At 30.0% G+C, this 25,280-nt stretch overlaps 1 protein-coding gene and 1 long non-coding RNA gene across 4 annotated transcripts; one reads left to right on the plus strand and one right to left on the minus strand.

The window, feature by feature from the left end:
• Positions 1-145: 145 nt before the first annotated feature.
• LOC114945920 (uncharacterized) lies at positions 146-2,241 on the minus strand. Of its 2 annotated transcripts, none has more exons than XR_003822521.2 (3): positions 2,017-2,241; positions 1,418-1,688; positions 146-210 (listed from the first exon to the last, which is right to left on the minus strand). It is a non-coding gene; the product is annotated as an uncharacterized LOC114945920 (long non-coding RNA). The 2 variants fall into 2 exon arrangements; XR_003822522.2 differs by lacking the exon at positions 146-210 and adding an exon at positions 1,029-1,268.
• On the plus strand, positions 1,617-25,250 carry LOC114945919 (DAZ-associated protein 2). Of its 2 annotated transcripts, XM_029322275.2 has the most exons (5): positions 1,618-1,777; positions 16,298-16,366; positions 19,861-19,964; positions 20,693-20,839; positions 21,742-25,250. In XM_029322275.2, the coding sequence occupies exons 1-5, from the start codon at positions 1,762-1,764 to the stop codon at positions 21,919-21,921; spliced, it is 516 nt and encodes a 171-aa protein (XP_029178108.1). In that variant the 5' UTR covers positions 1,618-1,761; the 3' UTR covers positions 21,922-25,250. The 2 variants fall into 2 exon arrangements, with proteins under 2 accessions (XP_029178109.1, XP_029178108.1); XM_029322276.2 differs by lacking the exon at positions 16,298-16,366 and having other exon boundaries at positions 1,617-1,777.
• Positions 25,251-25,280: the final 30 nt, after the last annotated feature.

The following is a 25,280-nucleotide window of genomic DNA, read 5'->3' on the forward strand; positions in this document are numbered from 1 at the left end:
CTGTATGGTTGATACCATGGTACTGAATCTCCATATGGGTCACGATACTCGTTTATTTTCATTGTGGCAGCTCTTGAGGAAGAATATTTTATAGGTTGATCGGTGATATTCTTGTTATCAGTTTCTGATGTTCTATATTGCTCTTCAGGTGATGCCACGCTTTGTTTACTTCTAATATTAAATATTACCTGTGTGTGTGGTAAATTATTTCTGAAATAAAAGTCAATATATTTATATCATTATTTTAATAAAAGTAAGTTTTGTACTATAAAATTCTAAATATATTATACATACAATATAATTATGTATATAAAAATATAATAAGCAATATTGAATATGTGAGATTTTTAAGAAGTCACATAACCTTTTATCTAAATAGATAATTACTCAAAAAATGATATAATAAAATTAAAAGTTTTTCACATATTTGTAATTACCTTTTAAACAATATATTTTTATCTCGCAATATGAGAGAGAAAACATTTTTAATATTGCTTAACATTTGCAAACATGTAATATAGCATCATATAATATGAAATACATAGATGGGATCTTCTCTTCAATGAGGAAGGATTTCTCTTTGATAAGGAAAGATACTTCTTATTACTATGTTTATGGTGGAATTTAGAGCTCTTGTACAACAGGATTTGTCAACACATTACAAAAAAATCTTGGAAAAATTTTTGTATTGATTAAAAAATTTATAATTTTATTAGTTCTAGTAAATTTGCTCATTTTTTACAATTATCATTTTGTATAATATATCCCAAGTAACAAAGTGACAACTATTAATATTTTTAAATTGTATTATTAATTTTTGTGTTCATTTGTCATCAATTGTAATTATAAAAATATATTTCTATATAAAAATCAAAAATTTTTTAATATTTGCTATAAATTTTAAAAAAATTAACAAACAAAATTCTAATTTAATACAAATAATGTTTACAATTATTAATACAAATAATGTTTTTAAAATTAACTTTTGATTTAACTTCAGTTAATTTAATCTTAATTTAACTTTACTGATGTAATTTTTGTTCATGCAACTTTTAACTTAAATAAATTAATTTTATAAGCAACCAACTTTTAACTTCACTTAATTTTAAATAATCATTACTATAAATCTGTTTGTTTTAGCTGAACTGGCTGCACACTAATTCAAGATTAATTTTTTTATTTAATATTGGAAAGAAAATAAAAATGCATCGATTAAATTCCTTGTTTTCGCAACAGAATCAAAATGATCCTGCGCTGATTGCTCAAATCTGAAATTTCGTTGAATTTTATTTGCGAAATATTTTATTCAATTAAACGATTATTGTATTTAATAATTTTATTTAATTAAACAAATTATTTAATTATTTTATTTAATAATTTCATTTAATTAAATCATTATTTAATTAAAACGACAAACCCATAGATTTTCAGCGTTGGCGATGAATTTTGGACATACGGGCATGTTATTTGCGCTTAAGTTTTCTCGTTTGAAAGCTTCATTGTGGATCGGCTTTTAGAGTGCGCGTATATCGACACGGTATTGGATGCTCCCATTGGCCAGGTTCTCGAGTAGCGCATGCGCGGAAACGCGCAACGCCGAGCGCACTGCCACAGGCACGCTCAATAAACGGCGCTAGTGTTTGTCAAGTGTCATAGCCGTTCCCATCGGCCCCGACAGTGTTGCGAGACTAAAATCGGTGATTTAATTAGGAATAACGTACCTCTTTTTTTTTTAGTAAAATTGTGAAACTTTAAGCAATAATGACCGACAAGAAAGGTAACTATATGTCATAATCATGCGTTATTGTTCGTTCCGTGTAATATATATATATACTGATCAGTGTGAGGGAAATATACAGACACATATGCATATCGACGCGCGTTACATACACGTATACATACGCGCACGTACACACATATAACGCATACGTACACACATATAACGCATACGTACACATATATAACACACACATACACATATACACTACGAAACTCTCGTTGAGATAAGCCGTGTACCTTCACCACTTATCAATCGACGGGACGCCAACGTCGACGCGACTCCTGGTGCGAGACGGTCCACGGCGCGGCCCCTGGTGTTGCTTGACCCTAGCACGTTAAAACCCAGGCGCCGGCATGGATCGCCCGAGTGCCTGGCCTGAGTTGACAGAACAAATCAATACCGCACATCGCGCTGGGTGTACAAAATGGCCTCCGGAGACTTGTTCATTCTCTTTCTTTCTTTCAGCAGAGAAAGAAAGAGAGAGGGAGAGAAAGAGAGAGAGTGAGAGAGAGCGAGAGAAAATATTTTTTCTTAGTTAAGCTAAATTATTTTCATGGATTATCAGGTTTTGCCCTTTTGAAATTCTTATCCTTAAATATCTCTCTGATCCTTAAATTCCAAGCTTCGAAATCCTGCATTCGGAAAGTTTTGGTCTTGTATTCGCGAAATATTTTTTGGAAAAACTTACACTTTTGAATTAATTAAATTTCCAAATAATTGATGGGCACTCTTAATTTTTTTAGAAAATAGGGAAGAGAGAGAGAGAGAGAGAGAAAGAGAGAGAGAGAGAGAGAGAGAGAGAGAGAGAGAGAGAGAGAGAATATTTTTTCTTAGTTAAGCGAAATTTTTTTCACGGATTATATATATATATATATATATATATATATATATATATATATATATATATATATATATATCAGGTTTTATTCTTTCGAAATTCTTATCCTTAAATATCTCTCTGATCCTTAAATTCTAAGCTTCAAGATTTCGAAATCCTGCATTCGGAAAGTTTTGATCTTGTATTTGCGAAATATTTTTTAGAAAAACTTACGCTTTTGAGTTAGTTAAATTTCCAAATTAATAATTGTTGAGCACTCTTAATTTCTTTAGGAAAAAGGGGAGAGAGAGAGAGAGAGAGAGAGAGAGAGAGAGAGAGAGAGAGAGAGAGAGAGAGCGAGCGAGCGAGAGAGCGAGAGAAAATATTTTTCTTACAAATTTTTTTCGCGAATTACATATATATCAGGTTTTAACTCTTTCGAAATTCTTATCCTTAAATATTTCTCTGATCCTTAAATTCTAAGCTTCAAGGTTTCGAAATCCTGCATTCGGAAAGTTTTGATCTTATATTCGCGAAATCTTTTATGGAAAAACTGATGCTTTTGAGTTAGTTACATTTTCAAATTAATAATTGTTAGGGGCACTCTTCAATTTTTTGTAGAACGAAAGAAAAGAAAGAGGGGAGAGACGAAGAGAGAAAGAATATTTTTGAGAGTTATAAGATCCTTTCTCGGATCATCAGGTTCTTTGCTCTTTGCAAATCTTTATATCTTTTTAGATCTCTTTGAATCCTGCTCTTTATTACTTTCAACGTTTCAAAATCCTGCATTCGAAGATTCTTGATTTTGTATTTGCGAAATATTTTTAATTCTTTATACATGTTCTTAAATTATTTAAATTTGCAAATTTATATTGTTTTTGACGTATTTATATTTTTTATATTTATAAATTGTTAATTGTTGGGAACTCTTAAATTTTTGAAATTCTAATTTCTTATGCTATTTTCAATCATCTTTTTAAATAGATAAATTAACTCAATTTCTAATTGAATTATAAACTTTTTTTTACTAATTTATGAATCCTTGATTTTGTTACTAATTTATATTTATACTTTTTATCCTTAAGTTCCTAACTCTTTAATTAACTTCTTATTTTTAGATATTGACAATTTTTCTGAAAATATTTTAGACAAAAAATTATTTTCGAGAAACGTATAAAATACTAACTTTAGTTTGGCTTTGAAATAAAAAAATCAATCTGTTTTGAATATGAGAAACTTGTTAAATTATCTTAGCATGGTACAAAACTATATATCAAGCAATTTAATAATCAAATTTTTTATTTAACAAAAATGCAGATGAACAAAATTGATTATTAAGATGTTTTATAATTTTTATATATTGTGCTAATAAAATTGACAAGTTTCTTCTATTTAAAAAATTTGATTTTTTATAAATTCTATTTATTTCCAATAATAGTCGAATAGTTTCAACTTTTTAATCGTCATCCTACATATATACGCATACATATTTACATATAAATTTTAAAACAGTTCCGACAGTTTAAAATAAAATTTTATATAAAAAATTAATCTGTTTACCGCAAACTGTCATAAAAAATTTGAAATGTTTTTATTTATGAAAATGCCAGTTATTTTGAATTTTTTAAATAAAATCATATTTTCTTATATATAAATCGATTCCTCACAATATTTTGCATAATGAGGATAGGATGGTCAAAAATTGAATAGTTTATGAGATATTTTATATTTTACTAACAGAATCTTATATAAATTATGAAATATCGTAAAATGCTCATTTTTCGAATAATCTTACCTTTTAATATCTTTATGCACAAAATAAGAAATCAATTGGTGTAAATAGTTTTTTTTTTTTTTTTTTTTTTTAAGAAAAATATATAATTATTAGTTATAAATTACATACTTTTGCTCACAAACAACTTAATAAAAATGCCAAAAAAATTTGTTTCTTTAAAATGGACATTAACAAGAATTTTTTAAAAGATTTTAATATCTGTAATTTCAAGATTATTAAACCTATTTTAAATAATTTACACTTTTATCGACCCAATATTATATATAACTGACATTGAAACAAATTCAATCTACTACAATATGACCTAGATGATAAAGACGAAAAATATTCGTTTAAATCTATTTCAAGATATATAATAAGAAAGATAGAATAGTTACGATATTTTGTACGATACTATGTATATAGTGAGAATTAAAAAAATTGTAGCACATTTAAATAAAATAAACATTTGTTTAAAAGTGAATTAAAAAGTATAGAATAAACATTTCTTATAAGACTTTTGTTGTGTAGTTTTATAATAGAGGCTATGAAAGAGAAAATTGAATAAACTTTCTTAATTACTTAATAACTTTAAAGATCAAAAATTAATAACATATTTTGTCTTTTCTTAAATTTGAATAATATTTAACTCTTGTATTATACATTGTCGAATTTATTTCGATATATTTAAAGGAATATGCTATCGAAAAAACAAAAGTAATCTTAATATTTTATATTCTGTGTTATATACAGGGTGTCCAAAAAATCGCCTATCATACTTCGGGAGGTGATTCGGAACGAAAAAAGAAGAAAAAAATATTATATAAACATAGATTCCGAAATAAGTCGTTTCCGAATTATAATAAAAAAAAATTTTTAAATAAAAAATTTTAATTTAAGAAAAAATTAAGAAAGAGCAATGCCAAGCGGACTACAAATTTTAAATATAAAAGTGGTTATAACTTGAAAACAACTTATTTTCAGACCTATGTTTATATAACAATTTTTTCTTCTTTGTCCCGAATCATCTCGCGAAGTATGGTAAGCGATTTTTCGGACACCCTATATATATAAAAACACATATTTCTCTTCTTCAATAATTTAAATTATTTTTTAGACCATAAAAATCATATATATTAAAAAAATTTCTTTATATATTAATATCGAAACAAAATTAAACAATGATATAAGATTGACAGAAATCAAATTTAAAAAAGAGTAAATATGTTATTAATTTTCCAATAGTTAAAATTAATTTTTTCAAAAACGAATTTCTTCAAATGCGAAATAGAAAAAAATTATTTTTCTTATTTTTGCACAAGAAATCAATTCTATTTTAATTGTGCTATGATTTCCAATTAATCTTGTGTGTGTGTGTGTGTGTGTGTGTTTTTGTGTATGTGTGTGTGTGTATGTTATATAATCACGAAATCATACATTGTTAAGTATCAAAATATTAAATTGTATACTTTTTTCTCAAAATAACACATGTACGTATAAAAATGAGTTTTAAACTCAAATTATTCAACAAAGATTTTACAAATACAAAATTATAACATTTTTTGGTTCTTATTAACATGATATTCGATACGTTGGAGCTCTCCGGAGGTCATCTCTTGGTATTACTCAGTGGTATATTTACAGAGATGTGTGCAGCGGCTGATTGCAAAAGTAAGAAATGTATAAACGCATCAAAGAAAGAGAGAAAGAGAGTATATAATTATACAAAAGACTCATAGAATTTAAGACTTAAAGTTTGCCAAATAGTTTCGTTCGATAACGATCGAACAGACACTACAGAATTCGAAGCGATCGAGTCCCATTTAAGTATTTTTGTTTGTTTGCTCAAGCTGTTCCAGGCTCATCTTCATCTCGGGATCCGTTTTGTTCCTCTTGCATGATATGGAACGAGATCCAAAAACATTCCTAGAACAGCTTTGGCGGAAATTGATTTTCATATATAAGTGCCGTAATTAAAAAAAATAGTAACTTCGACGGTGCAACATTTCGTTATCAGGTCTGGTCTATATGGGAACAAGCAGTCCCACATAACCCTCGCTCTCTACCCGGGGAGCGAGTGGTATCTCTTAGAGATTTTCCCAGCGCAAAAAAAAAAAGAAAAAGGTTTGGTCTATATCCCTGTATACAGGTGCTGCGCTCTATATTAAAAGAGCACAGTATTTTAAGGACACGATAGAACTTAATCCTAAGTAAGTGGAAAAGCTGAGATGCGCTTCTTATCATAATAATATTATATTAGTAATGTGAAGACACGGCGGCAAGCGTATACTTGCTCTCTCTCTGCGAGTCTGCTACCATTTATATATGTATGGCAGTGTAGCAGTTGAGCGCGGAAGGATAGCGCCTACAGTTTGGCTGTCAATATGTTTGCAGCGGACCATTACAAAGACGATTTGATCCCAGTCAGTAGGTGGAGCTCCGGAGATCGGCGCAGCCTAAGCCACGTATCTAACCTCACCTTACTCTATATATTACCTTAACTCACTACGTGTTTATACCAACATATATTACGTACACACACAACACACACACGCACGTATATATGTGCATATATAAAACATATATATATATATACGCATATATATGTATATATTACTTATTATATATACGCTGAAATCGCTGAGACTAATGCAAAGAAACCGATTGCTTCTGCCACTGTATCAGATATTCTTTTTTTGTATTATAAGGACAAAGTATGGCTAAAAATTCAAAAAATTACTAATTAAGATTCTTTATTATCGCCAGTCAAAGAATTAAAGAAATAAATAATTCTCAACCAATACTGGCTATTGACGTTTATTTAATCAATCTTACGCAACGTTTTGACCATAATTTTTGTCCTTTTCAAGTGTACTGTTAAAATATTAAAAAAGATATGACATTTCGTCACTTGTTTATATTAAACTGAGTATAGGACTGAGTATATGATAATAAAAATTATAATTAGTAAACAAGCTTTCTTGGAATCTAACAGGCCATTTTGAGCATTTACTATAGCACTTGTTATATCCGTAGAAATAAATAAATACAGTTTGCAACTCCTATACGATTTAACGTGATAATTTCTTCTACAGCAAAGAAACTTCAAATCGTCATAACTCGAACGAAACGTTTTGGACCTCATGTTTATCAGACATTTTCTGCTTATTTGGGTCCCTGAAACATTCTGAAAGTTTGTACGGACCATTCAGATACATCCTGTATAATGGTCAACATGTAGGAAAAATATATATAGAAATAAATTGTGAAAGGAGATACATACAATAATAACAATTATGTAATGTGAATACTATAGCATCTATCCTTCAAAAAACGGAATAGTATATTTTTAACAATAATTTGCCAATATATTTAAAAATATAATTACATATTTTTATCATCACATTATAATAAATTAATCCAAAATTAATTCAATCTATAGTATGACCTTTATGTGACCTTGAGTACAACAAATCCTAAAATGTATAGGAATAGGTAAATGTTGAAATAACTACACTATAAAGATTAATAAAGAAAATATATTTTAACAAATATTCAAAATGTGCCTTAATTTCGATACATTTTTGTAGATGATGACGAATTGAATGATTTTCTATAGTCTTCTTTACAGTTTTCTAAATAATATTATATTATTAAAAGGTATTATAGGACAATAAATAGTTGTTTCAATAGCTTCCTATAGAAAAAATTTAGTAGCGTTAGATCAGATAAACAATAATCATCGACTATTCGCATCGCATGGTGAAAATTTGTTATTTAATATTTAAAATGCATTGTGAGTTAGACATTCCTCATGTTGATTATCACATTCTCTTTTGAAATATTTTGAGGTATTTCTTGTAATAATTTAGATAACTCAGTAGTGAAAAAATTTGCATATTTATGCTCACTTAAAATATCATCAATAAATTATGGTCTAATAATACAGTTATCAAGAATATCATACCATATATTTATGATCCACGTGGAATTATAGCATTTATTCTTACTATAAAAAAAATTGCAAATTGAAAAAAAATTGCAAAAATTGCATATTGATAAGCTTTTAAAGAATGTATATTGGTATTGCATGTGCTAACATTAGTCAAGAAATTATAAAGAAAATCTGTAAAGATTTTTGTACACAAGGTCACGTAAATGTCATAAATCATTGGATTGGTTTTGACTTTAGTTATTACATGCGATGATAAAAACATTAATTTTTAAACAAATATTGATCACCTTAAAATTTCGCAAAATTGATCTTGCGAAAAATTGTTTGCTTATCATTTTATTTGCAACTTTCAAATAATTATTGTTTTCTTTTGATATTTTTTTCTATTATCAAATCAGTAAAGCAAATGAGTTGAAGGCGCTCAAATTTGAGGTATATGTATATATATGTATACAAATTAACCGTTTATGAACAATTTAAATTGAGCTTTACCAATCATGAAAGTTCTAGTTTAATAGAATTGTGGACACAATTGATGAATTATATTATCGGAAAAACATTATTGTAAACCTTTTAGCAAATAAAAAATGATAGATATGATAAAACGGAATTTCACGAAGAGAAAGATATAAACTTGTATAAATATTATAAATACATGTAAACAGTATTTTAAATATTTTACATATATTCTCTTTTTTTCAAATATATTTACATATATTTATTTTAAACATGTTGAATAAAATATTTTTTTTAATTTTACAATCTTTTTAAATCAGTACTTCCGTAATTAGCAAATCTCAAATTAAATTGTATATTATTTTGAAAACGATTGAATTTATATTAATTAATTATATTTATATTAATTAAAATTTTTTGTTTATTTACTTATAATTCTGAAATCATATATAATAACATCTTTTTATAATTTAAATTTAGAGTCTTTTGAGATGCAGTAAGTAAAAAATGCAATAGTATCTCCAATCAAGTATTGTATATTCATAAAAGGGCATATTACATTTTTTGTGAAGAAATTATATTTTTTTAAATATTCCTATTTTTATGCGAAATTATATCGTAAATTAAGTTCTTGTTTGTGGAGTATCGAATTTTTAGCTCATAAAAAAATAAATAGTCCTAAAAATATTTCTCTAGAAGAAGCAATCATTACTCTCTGCTGGCCTCAACGTGCATAAAGTTACAGAATGCACCAGGCGTCTCTCGATTCAAAATAAAAGAACGCTTCACTTTCAAATTGCGAATTATATGACTTATAGCGCTGCCATGTTATATAATCTGTCATTTAAAACATGAAAATTTCGCAGTTTTAAATTCTTAAGCAAATTCGTTTAGCGATCAATAAAACATGATTGCTAATCGAGCAATTATCTTAATATCTTTTTGAGAAAAAAATATAAAATGGAAGTGGTATATGTTTCGTTTGTATTAAATATACAAAATATTTATTGAGAAAGATACGGAATCCATTTTTACTTTGCAGCTAAAGATATCACATGACATTTTCGCGCTGTTTGAAAATGGGCGCGCTATTTGAAAATCAGAGACGCAGGTTGTTATATGTATCCAAATCAATATTCAAGATATTGATATGAGTACATCAATATTTCGTATTAGAACTTGGTGATATTGGCTGACTACTTTATGAACTGTCTTCGTACTTCTTTATTTTTTTATTATTATTCTATACGCTTGACATGTCTGCGCGCGTGTGCAGTCGCAGTTTTTTCTACGCAATAATTACTTTTCTAAAAAATATTTGTGATAATTATAATCAAATATAATTTGTAATATAATTAGGAATTTTCATTATTGCGTAAACTACGTTTATATGTAACTATATTCTATATTCTATATAACTGAATATTATATTGAGTTTTATATATTTTTTAATTAGATAAAATTAATTAAAATATTTTGTTCTAAAAAGCTTTCAAAAGCTTATATTTATTAAATTAGATAATTATTATTGATTACTTTAATTCTTATCTTTTTTATTAATTACTTAATTGTTTAACATTAATAACTCATTAGTAAAATTAGCTTATTTGTATTATATCATATTATATTCAAATCTATATTTAAATTAAATTCTTCACAAATATTCTAGCAGATCGCGCGCATACATGGCGGGCTTCGCAAATGTACACGAATGCTGTATCTAAGCTCAAAATCACTTTTGACGATATTTATATACTTTATTTGGAACTTGCTAGCTCACTTTTAACAAATAGTGCACATTGCTTTAAACCCACGCCACAAATTTCCCGAAAATCACAGTACGATAAAATTTAAAACGAAATAAAAGATATCTTTCAATAATTTTTTTTTAAAGAATATTTTAAATTCGAAATATCAGAAAGAGCGCAAAGCTGATTGGCTGTGAAGGAAATTCGTGGTCGCGTGGCTGTACGTCATAGACACGTGATATAGTTAAATTAGATATATAGACATCTCGACTTCCTCCTTCGATGATTGTAACCTTACATCGAATTCTTCAATTCAGCTTGAAAGTAGTTTGACTTGAATATTGAGTAGTAGAGAGAATCAATCAGTGAGAAATCATGCAACGTAATCTCACACCTACCGTTCTGCTGCAAATCGTAGTTCTCGCGTGGCTGACTTCAGGACAAAGAGAGAAAGAGAGTGATAACGCAGCCGTGCGGCGGGAAAATTCAAAGTGAAATTGCGTTCACCTTTAGCATCCCAGTAGATCTCCATGCAAGTACGAGCTTCGATTTTTCCGCCAGTGATTATCTTGGCTCTCGCATGCTCCGAAACGTGTTTTCCTTGATGCGATGAGGAGTGCGCGATCGCCCACTCTTGTGAGCAAAAAAAAAGAATATCGAAGGGGGCGGTCGTGTCCCCCCTGCTATCATTGTTTTTATAATCGTGCATGTTTTTTTCTTTTGATATGCTGTTTTAATCGATTTAATCTCACTCAATTTCGCTTTTAACATTGTTACTTCATTTACACATTCGATCCCTCCTTGCCGCATATCCTAATCTATATTCGCAAAGGCAGGATCGAATGTTATCATTTTGAATCGTCGTATATTGTTGTGTGATCATCGTAGTTCCATAAATCTCGACGTTACCCCGGAAAACTCGCCCATGCCTTATAGACAATGTATTTTTTTCACGTCCGTCGCGAAAAAAAATACGTTGCATCTTTATATTATTATGTTCATTTTATATATATATATATATATATATATATATATATATATATATGTGTGTGTATATTATTATATATTGCTGTATTTTCGCTAAATTAATCAATTGGCAATCGCGGCGAGATCTTCCAGCGTCACGATGACTGCATGTGCATGATTTGATAAGATTGGTACACTTGTTAATAGTGAGTTCAAGCAAAGTAGCTAGTAAATACGCTAGTCGGTACTGAATAAGAGTGTCCTCATAACGATCTAAAGATTATCGGGATCGAAGAATTAAATGTCTTAATATATCTTAAGATATATTAATATATTTTTATAATTTTACATACTTCATTTTATAAATCGATATTGAGAAGTTATAGATATATAGTCTTTCTTAGCAACTTTTCCGATGATCCAGTTTGTTCGAGAACACATCTTGTCCACGGAAGCATTTCGATGAATCACCGTCTGATAGAGAATAGACAAACTCTTGTAATAATTGTTTATATCGACCATTTAATATGAAATTATTGAAACTAGAGGTAACAAAAAAACAAAAATAATGTAATGTTTGAATAGCGTCGAACTGCTCATTGGGACAAATCGAGAAAGTGAAAGAGAAAAAATGTACATGACAGAAGGGAAAAAAGAGAGCGATAGACACTTTATTATTAAGCCGTACTAGCATTAATATTACAATCGGTTGTGACTGATTCAATTATTGTTTGCACCGTGACACATAGACATTTTACTTATTACTTCCCAAAAGTTGCACGAACATGCGGATATAAGCTAACCAATGTTTTTTGCGGTATAGAAGATTAAACAAATTATCTAGATTGAATCCTAGCTAATTAAAAGAGGAAAGAGATTTAGGTGTCATCAGAGACTTATTAATACCATTTATTCTTACTTTACTGCTATTATTTTTCCGATTCCTTCACAGCGAGTACTTATATTTGGACATACAAGAGTAAAGTATTATTTGTATCACGGTTCATATAGAATCTCTCGTAGAAACGGTCGTGTTGAAAGCTACACACTGGATTGTTTGTCTCCGCTAGTTCGATCAGCTTTTGGTCATATCATGAACAATTTGATGTGGGCTGACATTTATGTTAGAGAATATATCCATCCAACACCAGCGCGATCGCGCACACGACGCCTAGAGGACAGAAAACTCTTTTTTCTTGGGTATTTGCTCCTTTAAAAATTTATTTCTGACAACTCTGTAACGATTATATAATTTGCAAATTTGTTTATATAATTTATATGTGTGAGGAAACAAAACTTTTTAATATAATTTAAATGAATATTTTTTAAGAATTTCCTTGATTAATACCATTTGAGAATCGAAATTTTATTGTGTTTCATTTTTTTACTTCTCTTTCAAATAAAATAGTAATTTATTCTCTCTAATTTGTGTTTTTTGTATACAATATATATATATATTCTTTTCAAATTTGTCGCATCTTAATATATTGTTTTTAAAGATATATATATATATATATTTAGAAAAAATATAGAAAATTTGGAAGGAGACAATTGAACCTCTTAATGGCGGCGGCACGTAATAGCGCATGGTGCGATTTAGATAATTAAAAGGATTAGAGAAAAAATGGCGGTCGAGCGTTTCGCGGGGCGTCGCGATGCGGCCGGTCGCTGACATTAACTATTTACTACTACACACGATTCCGAGGAACTTTTAATCATGTTTAACCTTTATCTCTGGATATTTGCAGAAATTTGTGGTTTGCTGAGTCTTGTCACGACTTTTTGAATGTGTGGAGTCTGATATGTGTATATAGTCTTACATGCTATATATGCATATATGTATAAATATATAATATTTTATATATATATATATTGTATATATATATATGTATATACTTATATACATATATATATACATAATTATCGTACCACTATACTCATTGTATAAATTACACATTCACTGCCCCGAAAAAGAGAAAGAAAGAGATGTAGAGCCTCTTCTTCTCGGTTTGACTTGTGAAATCGCGTCTCGTCATCGCTGGCGATAACGAGGATGACGATGAAGATAATGATAATAATGATGATATAATAATGACGATGATGAGGATGTTAATAATGATAATTATGATTATAATAACAATGATGATAATGATGATGATGATGATGTTGATGATGATGATGACGATAACGATAATGATGATGATGTTGAGATGGACTGCCGTTCTCACATCGCGAGTCCTTTAATTATTTGGGCTTGTTTTAACATCACTTTTTGGAGCAACCGTTATCCTTTTTACCTCCTAGCTTTATTTTAGCTCTGTTTTGTCGTTTTTTGTTTCTTAAATGCGGCTGAGCCTCAGGATTTGCTGATTTGATCATTTAAATTAATGTTTAACCCATTATGTCCAAAAGTCACATTCTACTTCTTTTTCATATTGTTGCAAATTTATAAATAACATAAAAGTATAGTTAAAGAAAACATTGGAATATAATGGGTTAATAATAATGATTAATCGAAGAAACAAAGTAAACGGATAACTGAGAAAATTTTTGATAATTGCAGTGATTGTTTTGAATCTATTTTAGATGTATGTAATAATGAATGAGGATGCTAAAAAAAATTAGGTTCAAAAATATTTCAAACAAATAGTCAACAAGAATTCAAATCCCAATTATTTAAAAACGCAAAATCTTAAATTTGCAATTTTTAAGTTTACCTTATTCTTAGAACAAACGTTTTCAAATTTTTGAAGGCTATTAAAATTAAAATCTTCAAACTTCAAATAAAAATTTGCCAATAAAATTTTTAGTAAAATAAAATCTGAAGTATTAAATTTCTCTGAATATTTAATCACATTCCAAATTTTTTTATATAAACAAATGTCAAGTAATATAAATTATAAAATGTTCCAATTCGAAAACATCCAAATATCGAGTCTTATAAAGATTCAAAGAGCACTTGCAATAATACAAGATATTAATCTTAAAGATGTCATATATTTGAATAAATAATGATACATTAATTTAAGTGAGATTCCTCAGGCTCGACCTGTTAGAAGAATGTATTTGGCTTCTACCTTGATTGCGTAACGCTATTTGCTTTGAGATCGGTTTCGTATTAAATCTTAGTTTTAGAAGTAAAGAGGTTGCTCAGTAACGAATCATTGTTCGAGAATAACCGTCGGTGCACAAATTGAATTTTGAATAGAACTTTAAAAAATCTTTTAAAGAGAAACACATTTAAATATTTAATAAAAAAATTTTGGCAATTTGTAATTTTTAATGCGATAGAAAATTTATTAAAATATCACATTATTCTCAAGCATGATTCGTTTTAACTCCTTGAGCGTGGATCCATTTATGTGGATGATCTTAGCAATCTCGATGGATCCATGAGAGGGTATGGTCTAAGGTGATCAATTTCTTAAGAAAAAAAGGATATTTGAAAAATCTAACACAAAATTATCGATTGTTCAGTTAAAACTGAAATTATTTCTAATCATATCAATTATATTATACAATTAGTTATATTAAACACGAAAATATTGAATTTTATTTTATTTTAAAAAAACTGATCACTGATTATTATACAGAAATTGTTTTTACTTTGTTTTTTCTAAGTTCTCTTGTAGATAATTCTTTTATTTCTATTTTTTAAGAAAATAAAATAGTTTTATTAATAATTTCGAAAAAAATGAGATCTAGTCGACTTTCAAGATGAGGAGTTGATCACCTTGTAAATGTTTTTATAAAAAAAGGTCCGTCTGCACCCCGGCAATTCACATTGAGCGAAATAAAAGCTCAAGGAAGACCCCGGGAGCGACAGACGGGCGTGATATCTTCGGTTATTTCTTTTCACCATTATTTAGTGACTAACATTGTTTGAGCTTTAAATAGTACCTTGATCAAAACGGTGTATGTCATGTGTAAGATATACTTGGGTGTGGGAGTACTATTTTGGAGGTCGGTAACGCATTGGACAATCTTTCTCTGTTATGGCGAAAGTGCATTTTTTATTATCTTAGATTATCTTCAAGCATAATTCTATAGAAGCCAAAATTATCTTAACGCCATTATTTGTAAAACGAATATTTCGAATCGAATTCACTATTGAAAGAGAGAAAACTCGCTAAAACTCACATCAGACTATGCATTGAAGATTCAGATTGAAGATTGAACATTAACCAATCAGAAGAAAGAAATATAGAATGACTCAATGGCAAAATGGTTGCCTACTGAAGATCCTACGATCGACATTTTTTCTCTATTTAGCAAAGGCCTATATAATTTTTATTCTTTTTGTTCTAATTGGTCCAAATTCCAATCTTTAAGCTTCGATCTTCATTCGTAATCCGATATGGGCTTTAGACCTTGGTTTAAAAGTACGCGCATTGTGCACGTAACTAAAGAAATAAGAATTGTAAATAATAAAATTAAATTAAAGATTTGTTTCGACTGCTTTGAATCAGATTTCGAATTAGAGTATAATTTTTTCGCCAAATATCAATACCAAAAATAGACATCACTCTAGAACCATATTGGAAAAGAAGCTTCAACCGCGTTCCGACCTCGACGACGCGCTTTACGCGTGCTCGACGCGGATAGAGTTACAATCTACCAAGATAATGCACAGATTGTCTTCCTTGAAGACCGCGTCGGGACGTGAACGGTGCGCCGGCACTCGTCCTTTCTGGCAGTGTGGTACCACGTACCATGTTGGCTTAGATTGAACACACACACACATGTCGTTCACGACTTGCGAATTCAGGGAAGCTGCATTTCGCATTGCCTTGTGTTGCAGCGTATCCGGTGGCCCCGCACCCACCGACCGGCTTTGTGCCCGCGCCAACGCAACCCCCAACCTACGGTGGTAAGATTGTGATTTGTTTTATTTAAGTCTCTTAATGCTTGTCTTATATTCATCAGTTCTAATCTACAAAGGAGGTGGTTTAAGGTGATTTAAGAAGATTTAAGAGAAAAATTACGTCAATCCTAAGCTTCAAGCTTTAAAAGTTGGGAGTTGATCAACTGCTTAGAGGAGCGGTGCATTTGCACACAATACAATTGGACACGTCGCAAATAGGCACGATACTTTATATACAGTTCAATCTATTTCATCTTATTCTACATAGGTTTTCCACATCAACCGATGCTTTCAGTCATTAACAATATATGAGAACAACACAAGTAATTCACTGGTGGGCAAATGAACAGTGTGCAATAAAACTGTCCAAACGAACGGTGTGCAAAAGAACAGTGCAAAAGAACGATGTCCAATTGAATCGTGTACAATTATTGTACTGTGTTTAAATGAAGGCCACATCTCGCTTAAAGCTTAAGACAGCATGAGGATCATTTGAGGCCATAAATACATTGTAAATTGGCTTTTTGTCATAAAATTTGGGGCTTAAATCATCCTTTGTTGTAGATTAGAATTTAAGTTCAAGCTAAGATAAAGCCACAATGAGTGCTTTCCATTTAGTGGTACAAGTTGACACAACCTGACTTCTAGTATCATTTCTGCTTTCCATTACATTTGTATCATTTTTTATCGATGACACAAGTCGACATTGGGTGCTTTGCATTTAGTGATACAAGTTGACACAAATTTAAGGTCTCCTTTTTTAGCTGCACCAGTTCAGAATTTATCTTTTTTTACTCCACATTGGAAGAAAAAGGATAAACTCTGAACTAATACAGCTAAAAAGAACGAACTTTAGATTTATGTCGATTTGTGTCACTATAAATGGAAAGCATCCTCTGCTTAGATGGTGAGTTAAGCATTATCAAGCGTGGCTTTCTATTTATCGTATTGAGATTGAGTTCACTTAAGTTAATACAAGTCGACATAAGTGCATGTAAATGGAAAGTACTTACTGTAACACGTAGAAACAAAAAGACGAAGAGAACATATATTTATAAACCCTATTTCTTAAAACGTAAAGGGAATCCAAATCGCGGTCATCTTGTTTAGGAACACAACTAATATCAATTCTTGTTTTATATTTGAATGCAAGAAGAATCCCGTTAGGACACATCTACACATTGAATAATTAACATGATTAACCAATCAGAGAATATTAATGTTCAACTAATTAACAATATGGGCTATCGGATTCCTCTATTGAATGCAGCGTTTTTAATAAATAATCAATAATAAACAGTAATAACCTACTTTTCCAGTAGTAATCAATTAGTGAGTGTTCCTATCCAAGATGGCGACAAATGATTTCCTATCTTTGAAATCATATCCCTTACTTATGATGTTTACATGTTTGCTCCAGTTCTTATCCTTATGTTGTGACATAATAGAAATATTTTAGAAACTATTTATATTTTTGAATTATACAAATTCTGAATTTGTTACTTATTATTAGAGCAGAAATTTTATGTATATATTTTTTTAAACGAGTTGAGTAGATGTTTATTTATTTCATAATAATAATATAAAATTCCGTTTATTTTTTACAGAATTTTGGAAACTATTAATGAACTTTAAAATCGATATAATTTAGATTTTTAGTATACCATTTTTGTTTTTCTTTTTTACATCAAAATTATTGTAATTCAAGAAAGTATTGTGATTATTAATGAAACTAAAAGCGATTTTTATGAAAGCTTATATTTAGTTCTATTCGAGAAAAAATAGTTAAAAAATAAAAATCTCTATTTTAATAAGTTATCATATATCAAATTGGCTTAAATTGAATAATATACATATTTTCCATTTTTCTAATATAAAAAAATTAATGTTTAAAACACGATAAATTTATTATTTTTTCATATTTCTTATTTTTAATGTGGAGAACCTGTGTAAAAATGTCAACATTAATCGAAGAAAATAAATAAAATTTCTGCCTTTTAAAAGCAATAAATAAAATTCTTAACACTTCCAAGCTTGAAAATCTTATAAATAATTCTTAATTCTAAGATATGTTTTTATTCTATCAGACAAGGAGGAGCTAGACAAAGATTTTGTCTCTGTAATAAAATAATTTTTAATTTTATATTTCGCTGTATAAGAAAAAGAGACAATATATATATTTTATTTATTTGTTTTTTAATATAAATGCTCCTTTAATAAAAGAAAATGCTGAAAAGAATAAAAATAAAAAAAAATATTGTAGCTAGTTGTTTTTGAGCTTTACACAAAATAAGACAATATAAAGGGAATTGGGAAGCAAATTCATCGTCGAGCAAAAAACTGTAAATATTTCATTGCATTTTTATAACTTTTTACATACTAAGTTAATACTTGATAAATTTAATAAACCCGGCGAGTAAAAAAATATCGGACGTAAAATATTGTATATATAATAAAATATTACGCAATAAATGATCGTGTATCTTACAATTTAATTTTTATTTTATAGCTTAATTTAAATAATAGAGATATTTTTATCTTTTGTTATACATTTATAATAACATTTGTAAATTAAAAAATTAACATCATTCAAAAGCCTGTATATGAATATAATAATTGGATGGTTTATTTCAAGTAAAACTATATTGTATAAGGATAAAAAAAATTAAATAATTAGGAACATCTCTGCATTTATTTGTGCTTTTTCAATACGAATTCATGAAATTAATATATTGATATTAATTATTAATTTAATAAACTAGAAAAATATTAAGTTTTATATGAAAAAATAGAGATTTTTGTTATTGTTACAATATATTTCTATTAAAAACTGTCAAATGATATATTTTCAACAGTAAATGATATATTTTCTATTTTATTTATTCTTTAGACTTTTGTCCTATATAAATATATAAATGTAAAAATGTAAGGTACTATTCTTTTGCTATTATTTCAGTAAGATTTTCTTTGTTACCAATAATTTTTTACTAATATGTAATAATAATTTGTTACTAATAAAATTGATTTATAAATCTTTATTTTTAAAATTAGAATACGTGTGTCACTTTTTATTAATGTCTTTTTAATCTTTATATCTAACAATGAATTTAATTCCTTATACAAATGAATGATCAGACTTTCTTAATCCTTTAATCTCATACAAAAGCACGTGAGGTGATGATCGAAATTTAATCTGGATCCGATTATTAGTTGATTTTTCCTATGCAAAATCGCTAATCAACTTTTTTTGGGGAAAGAGAAAAGCCCAAAATGGACACAATATGATTGGACACAATTATTCATATCGACTAGTGGCTATCACGATTAACCAATCGAAAAGTTCTGTATTCAATTGGCCACTAAGTAATGTGTCCAATTGGGCGTCACCCCTTTTCAACGTTACTTTTAGATAATATTGAATATTGATTGTACCGAGTTCAATTAAGCTAATGTCTTATACTAACCACTGAATGATTCTAACAACACGTATCCATCGATAGTTGCAGGCGCCGCACCCTACGGAGTATTTCCCAATCAACCTCAATTATATGCGACGCAAGGTCCACCGCCGCCGACATATGACCAGACTCTTACGCATCCTATGGTGAGTGTTATCTAGTATTTAGTCTATTATTTCTATGAAAAACATATAAAAGGAAGAGACCCAAATGACATACAGTGCGATTGGACATAATCACTCATATCGACTGGTGTCTATTGGCCTCTTTTGATTCCTTCAATGGGAACAAGGAGTCCCACATAATCTTCACTCTCTATCCGGGGAGGGGGGGGGGTACCTATAAAAAGTTTCTTCAGCGAGAAAAAACGGTGACTAACACGATTGTTCAATCCGAAAGTCCTGTTTCTGAAAGTCCTCCTCAATCAATAAGTCCCAGTCTACAGAAGGTGATTTAAGCCCTAAATTTTATGACAAAAAGCTCCAAATTAAATTCTGATCTCTAAGCCTTAAGCGAGTTGGTCAACTTCCAACTTTAAAGCTTAGAATTCGGAGCTTAGGATTGATGTATTTTTCTCTTAAATCTTCTTAAATCACCTTAAACCACCCTTTGTAGACTAGAACTAAACAATGGGTGCTTTAGTTACACAAGTTGACACTAATCTAAAGTCTATTCTTAGCTACACTAGTTCCGACTTTATCTTTATCTTTTTAATGTGAAGTAAAAAAAAATAAACTCTGAACTAGTGCAGCTACAAAGAATAAATCTTAGGATTCGTGTCAAATGAAAAGCACTCATAGTGTCCGATTAGATACCGTCCCGATTAGATGAAAAATAGTTTGAGTTTAAAATCTATCAAAATAAATATGTTTAGATGTATCAGCCAATGTACGGACAAGGATATCCTTTGCAATATTATCCACCGGGATATCCATTGCAGTATTATCCGCCATTAACTGCGACAACGGCATATTATCCCGCTATGCAGCCTGCTCCCGTAAGGCCCACTATTATGGTACCTGTAAGTATATATATAATATAGTTGTTCTTTTTTACTATTCTCTTCTATTATACATTTTTCTCATAATTATTCGTTATCTCAAAATTCATCATAATTTTTTATTTCAAATCAATTTCTTCTCTTTAAACTTCTCTTCTTATGTTATTTAAAGCCTTTTAGATAAATGTTTGGACTACCGCATAACTTTAGGCTTTTTTCTTATCACTCACTTGTACTCGTGCAGATATATTGATCCATTTTTTTTTTAAATTAATTTTTCAATATTGCGAAGATCGCAAAAAATAGAGAATTTTTCTATTCAGCTTAAGTGTTCTGTTTGCACACGAGATTTGGCGATTATTACCAGATACCTTGTATGTACAGTACGTTTCATTTTAAAAGTAATAAGATTTTTAGAAAAAATTATAAGGCTTCAAAGAGACGACATAATATCATGCCCTAGAATTGTCTGGATGGTGTTTTTTCAAGATCATTTAAAAGTCAGTCTAGTTTTTTTTTAATGGAATCACTAATTTTTTGAAATAAATCAGTTCCTCGCAATATTTGGCATAAAAAGTTATATAGAGTGTTCCACATCTACATCATTGATCATTTGATCAAATTATTAGCACCTCGATGACATTTTCACTGAGGAAAAATCGTCTCTCAGGAATCTGTCCCCACGTAGCAGACTGACGTCATTAAACGTCAAAATGATGTCATTTTCACGTCAATAACATCATTTTAACGTTGAATGACATGATTTTGACGCTGATAACGTCATTTTGACGTTTTATGACGTCAGTCTGCTACCTGGATCATTATCAGGTTTTAGGATAGATCTAAAGACATCTTATAGAATGGCCAAAAAATAAATAGTTGACGAGATATTTTATATTTTAATTTCATAATTGTATTTATAGAATGGCTTCGACGGTACCCGCTTCGATGGCATCTCGCAGCCGGTGCTGCCACCACCACCACCCGGAGTGGCCGCGAATGCTGCACAACTGGCCGCGATGGCCGGCCATAGCGTAGCCCTGTCGCAAAAGAAGGGTTCGTTCCTGGGAGGGGGAACGGAGGGCGGTTATACCTTTTGGTAAATCGTCGAAGCACCCTTCGTGTAACATACATACATGGAGACACACCATGTATACTCATAATAAACACACTACATAACTGTTGGGAGCGCTGTGTTGTCGAGATGACGAGGTTACGTTAGGCAACTTCTAATAGAACTCTGCTTTTTTTAGGCCGTTGCACATGAACAAGTTTTAGTCGCGTAATCGCCGTAAAATAAAACAAGAAAAAAAAAACAAAACTGATCAACAGTCAAACACTCTACATGACGCGTGAAAAAGTTTTAACCGCAATTGTAATGCGTGGTCTACAATGGCAGCAAGAGTACAGAGTACAAGAGTAAGCAGTAAGCAGTACGAAATAGGATTTGCTCATTTCGTTACTTCCGACGAAATGAGCGAATCCTATTTCGTACTTCTTACTCTTGTACTCTGTACTGTTGCTGCCATTGTAGACCCCGTATAAGATTACAGATAAATCGACCATTTATAGTTGAGTATTCTCGCCCATGCAGCAGACTGACTGTCAATCTGTCAATCTACTTGGGCACTATGTAGTAAAAATGCTAGATTGGTCGAGTTTCTTACGGTCTTGCAGGTGTGATTACAATTTTTTCACGTATTATGGCCTTTATTATTACATACATATATACATTTGGTGAGAATGCTTGACTGTGATTGGTCGATTACGACCTTATATAGTTATGACTAAAATTTTTTTACATGCAATAGCTCTTTCTCATCGCTATTGGAGACAACACACACACATACACTCTACATTTCATCGATATTTATTAATATTGATACAACATTGTGGGCAGATTGTACACACACACATTTAATATAAACAGCAACTGTGAGAGTTCTCACACGATTCACCTACGGCAAGATTTATGATCGATAGAAGCAATCCAATGATCTCAAGGACATCTTCGCCGTCTTGGTGATCGATTTGCGCATTTCATGTACTGTTGAACTTGAAAAGAAATCGTCTTGGCCGAGAAAAACTTGGACGCGACGAGAAACTCGTTGAACATCCTCGAAAAAGAGTTTTTTTAACTCATTTTTCCTTGAAAATCGGAATGGCAAGCAGCGTTACACGAGTTTTCGAGGATCCAACAATCCTTCAAAGTTTCGAGCCCAAGAATCCGACAATTAAGAAAAAAAATAGCTCATACTATACCGAATATTGTAGATCCGCGATAAAGAAAATTTAAATTCAGAATTTCTGCAATTAAACTTTTTTTTAATTCAGAAAATGTAAAAGCTATAATTTACTGATATAATCAAATCGGAAGAATCACGAAAAGTATTTAGATCCAGAATTTTAAGAACTCAGAGTTTTAGGAACTTTAGAATTTCAATGTTTCGAAAAAAAATGTTTTTTTAGCTGAACTGGAACGGAATAAAGAATAAGATTAAAAAAAAAGAGAAAAAAAAGAAATGTATATGTATGTGTGTGCGCAAGAAGTTCAGCTAAAAAGAACAAAAATCTATACAGTTGAAGATCTGAATTTTCACATCTAAAGTTTTAAGGACATTAAGGACACACAATCTGAATGAATTTTGTTTAAGGAAAAAATAAAGCGATAACTGAAACACTGGTCAACACTAATTTATTACCAATTAGATCTTAGGATAACTTTAGGTGCCTTCCATTTAGTGACGCAAGTCGACACAAATCTAAAGTCTGCTCTTTTTAGTTTCCGTAGTTCACAGTTTATCTTTTTTCTTCTAATATAGAGTAAAAGAGATCAACTTTGCACTGATGTAGCTAAAAAGAACAAACGTTAGATTTGTGTTGATTTGTCTCACTAAATAGAAAATACTTTTGTTGCTGATTCCGAATATTGGTTTTCCTAGCTTGGCTCTACTTTTTAATGGGTATCCTATGAAAAATAAAAAATATAATGATCAGGTGTAACCTAAATCATGTGGAAACTGTTTCAAATCGTTAAAAAAAAAATATATATATAAAATATCTAATGGCTTTATATTCAATAAAATAAACAAAGTAACCTGATTCAGAAAATCACAATTTACATAGAAAAATGCTGTAATGTTAAAGAATAAAAAGACATAAACTGTATGGTGTAAAATCGTATTAATCCATTATTAGAGCCAATGTGGCAAAACTGTTTGTCATTTTTGGATTCAGCATCTTCAAATACCCTAAAATTCGTTCAAACATCCTTGACAATTAAACAAAAGTTAATTTTTGTTGATCAGTGAAACTTATGATCTTGATTTTCTCATTGGGTTTTCATGGATTTAAAATATTCAGGATCGAAGCAGTTTATATTAGTAATTTCTATTAATTCAAGGATTAAAGAAATATTAGATTTAGATAAAACTTCTTATATACTTAATTATTAATTAAAAATCGAACGAGGCGAAATAAAAACCCATGGTCATAAATTTTTGACAACCTTGTCTTTTAGTAAAATCCATAACAAAGGGGATCCACAGAGATGTCAGAGGACTCGAAGGCTCGAAGCACAGTCGTTGTGTCTTTCTTACGAAAAAGATATTGCGAGAATGTTATTTTACGAAGAACTAATTAGTTAGGCCAGGAAAAAATGGACTGATCTGATGCCATTGATGAGAATGCGATTCGTGTCGTTTGCGCTCATCAAAAGCAGATGAAGAAGCCCAAGTAGCAAACTGACGTCATTTTGACATCTGATGACGCCATTTTGATGTCTGACGTCATTATTTTGACGTCTATGACGTCATTCGATGTCTAATGACATTTTGATGTATGATGACGTTATTCGATGTTAAAGTGACGTATACTTGCTACTTGGGAGGAAAGAATCAAGAATAGAGAGTGCATGAACCCAATGTCGACTATTGTAGGAATTCACGTGACATATTGTGTTGATATTTATATTTAAATTATTGTTATTTAAACAATTTATTTGCAGACCCTCTTTTAGAGACAGAATCCATCAGTGCGATATGTTTCAATAATTAATTTTGTATCTGGAGAGATTGTGAGCGAAAAGAGTGGGATAGGAGAGAAAAGGAGGGAAGAAAAAGAGTGAGTGAGAGAATGCGAGACAGACAAAGAAAGTGGAATGAGTTTTGTTATCATGAAAGTGTGCAATAAGCGTAAATCTGTTGTAATAATAAAAGAAAAAAAACGATATTAATTGAAACTGTGCACTTGTTATTAGGTTGAATAAATGAGTGAGAGAAAAAGAATATAGAAAACAGAATATATGCAAGTGAATGAGTGAATAAAAGTGTGAGTGAGTGAGAGAAACAATAGTGAATGAAAGAAAACAAATGAAAATGTATCACTGCGCAATGATCAATTGTACCAGTTAATAAATGCTATGATCATGAAATTCGTTAATTGAAAATTGTTTTCTTGTTAT

Source organism: Nylanderia fulva, unplaced genomic scaffold (genome assembly GCF_048542155.1).
Source record: "Nylanderia fulva isolate GAGA-0341 unplaced genomic scaffold, ASM4854215v1 Scaffold148, whole genome shotgun sequence".
NCBI lineage: Eukaryota > Metazoa > Arthropoda > Insecta > Hymenoptera > Formicidae > Nylanderia > Nylanderia fulva.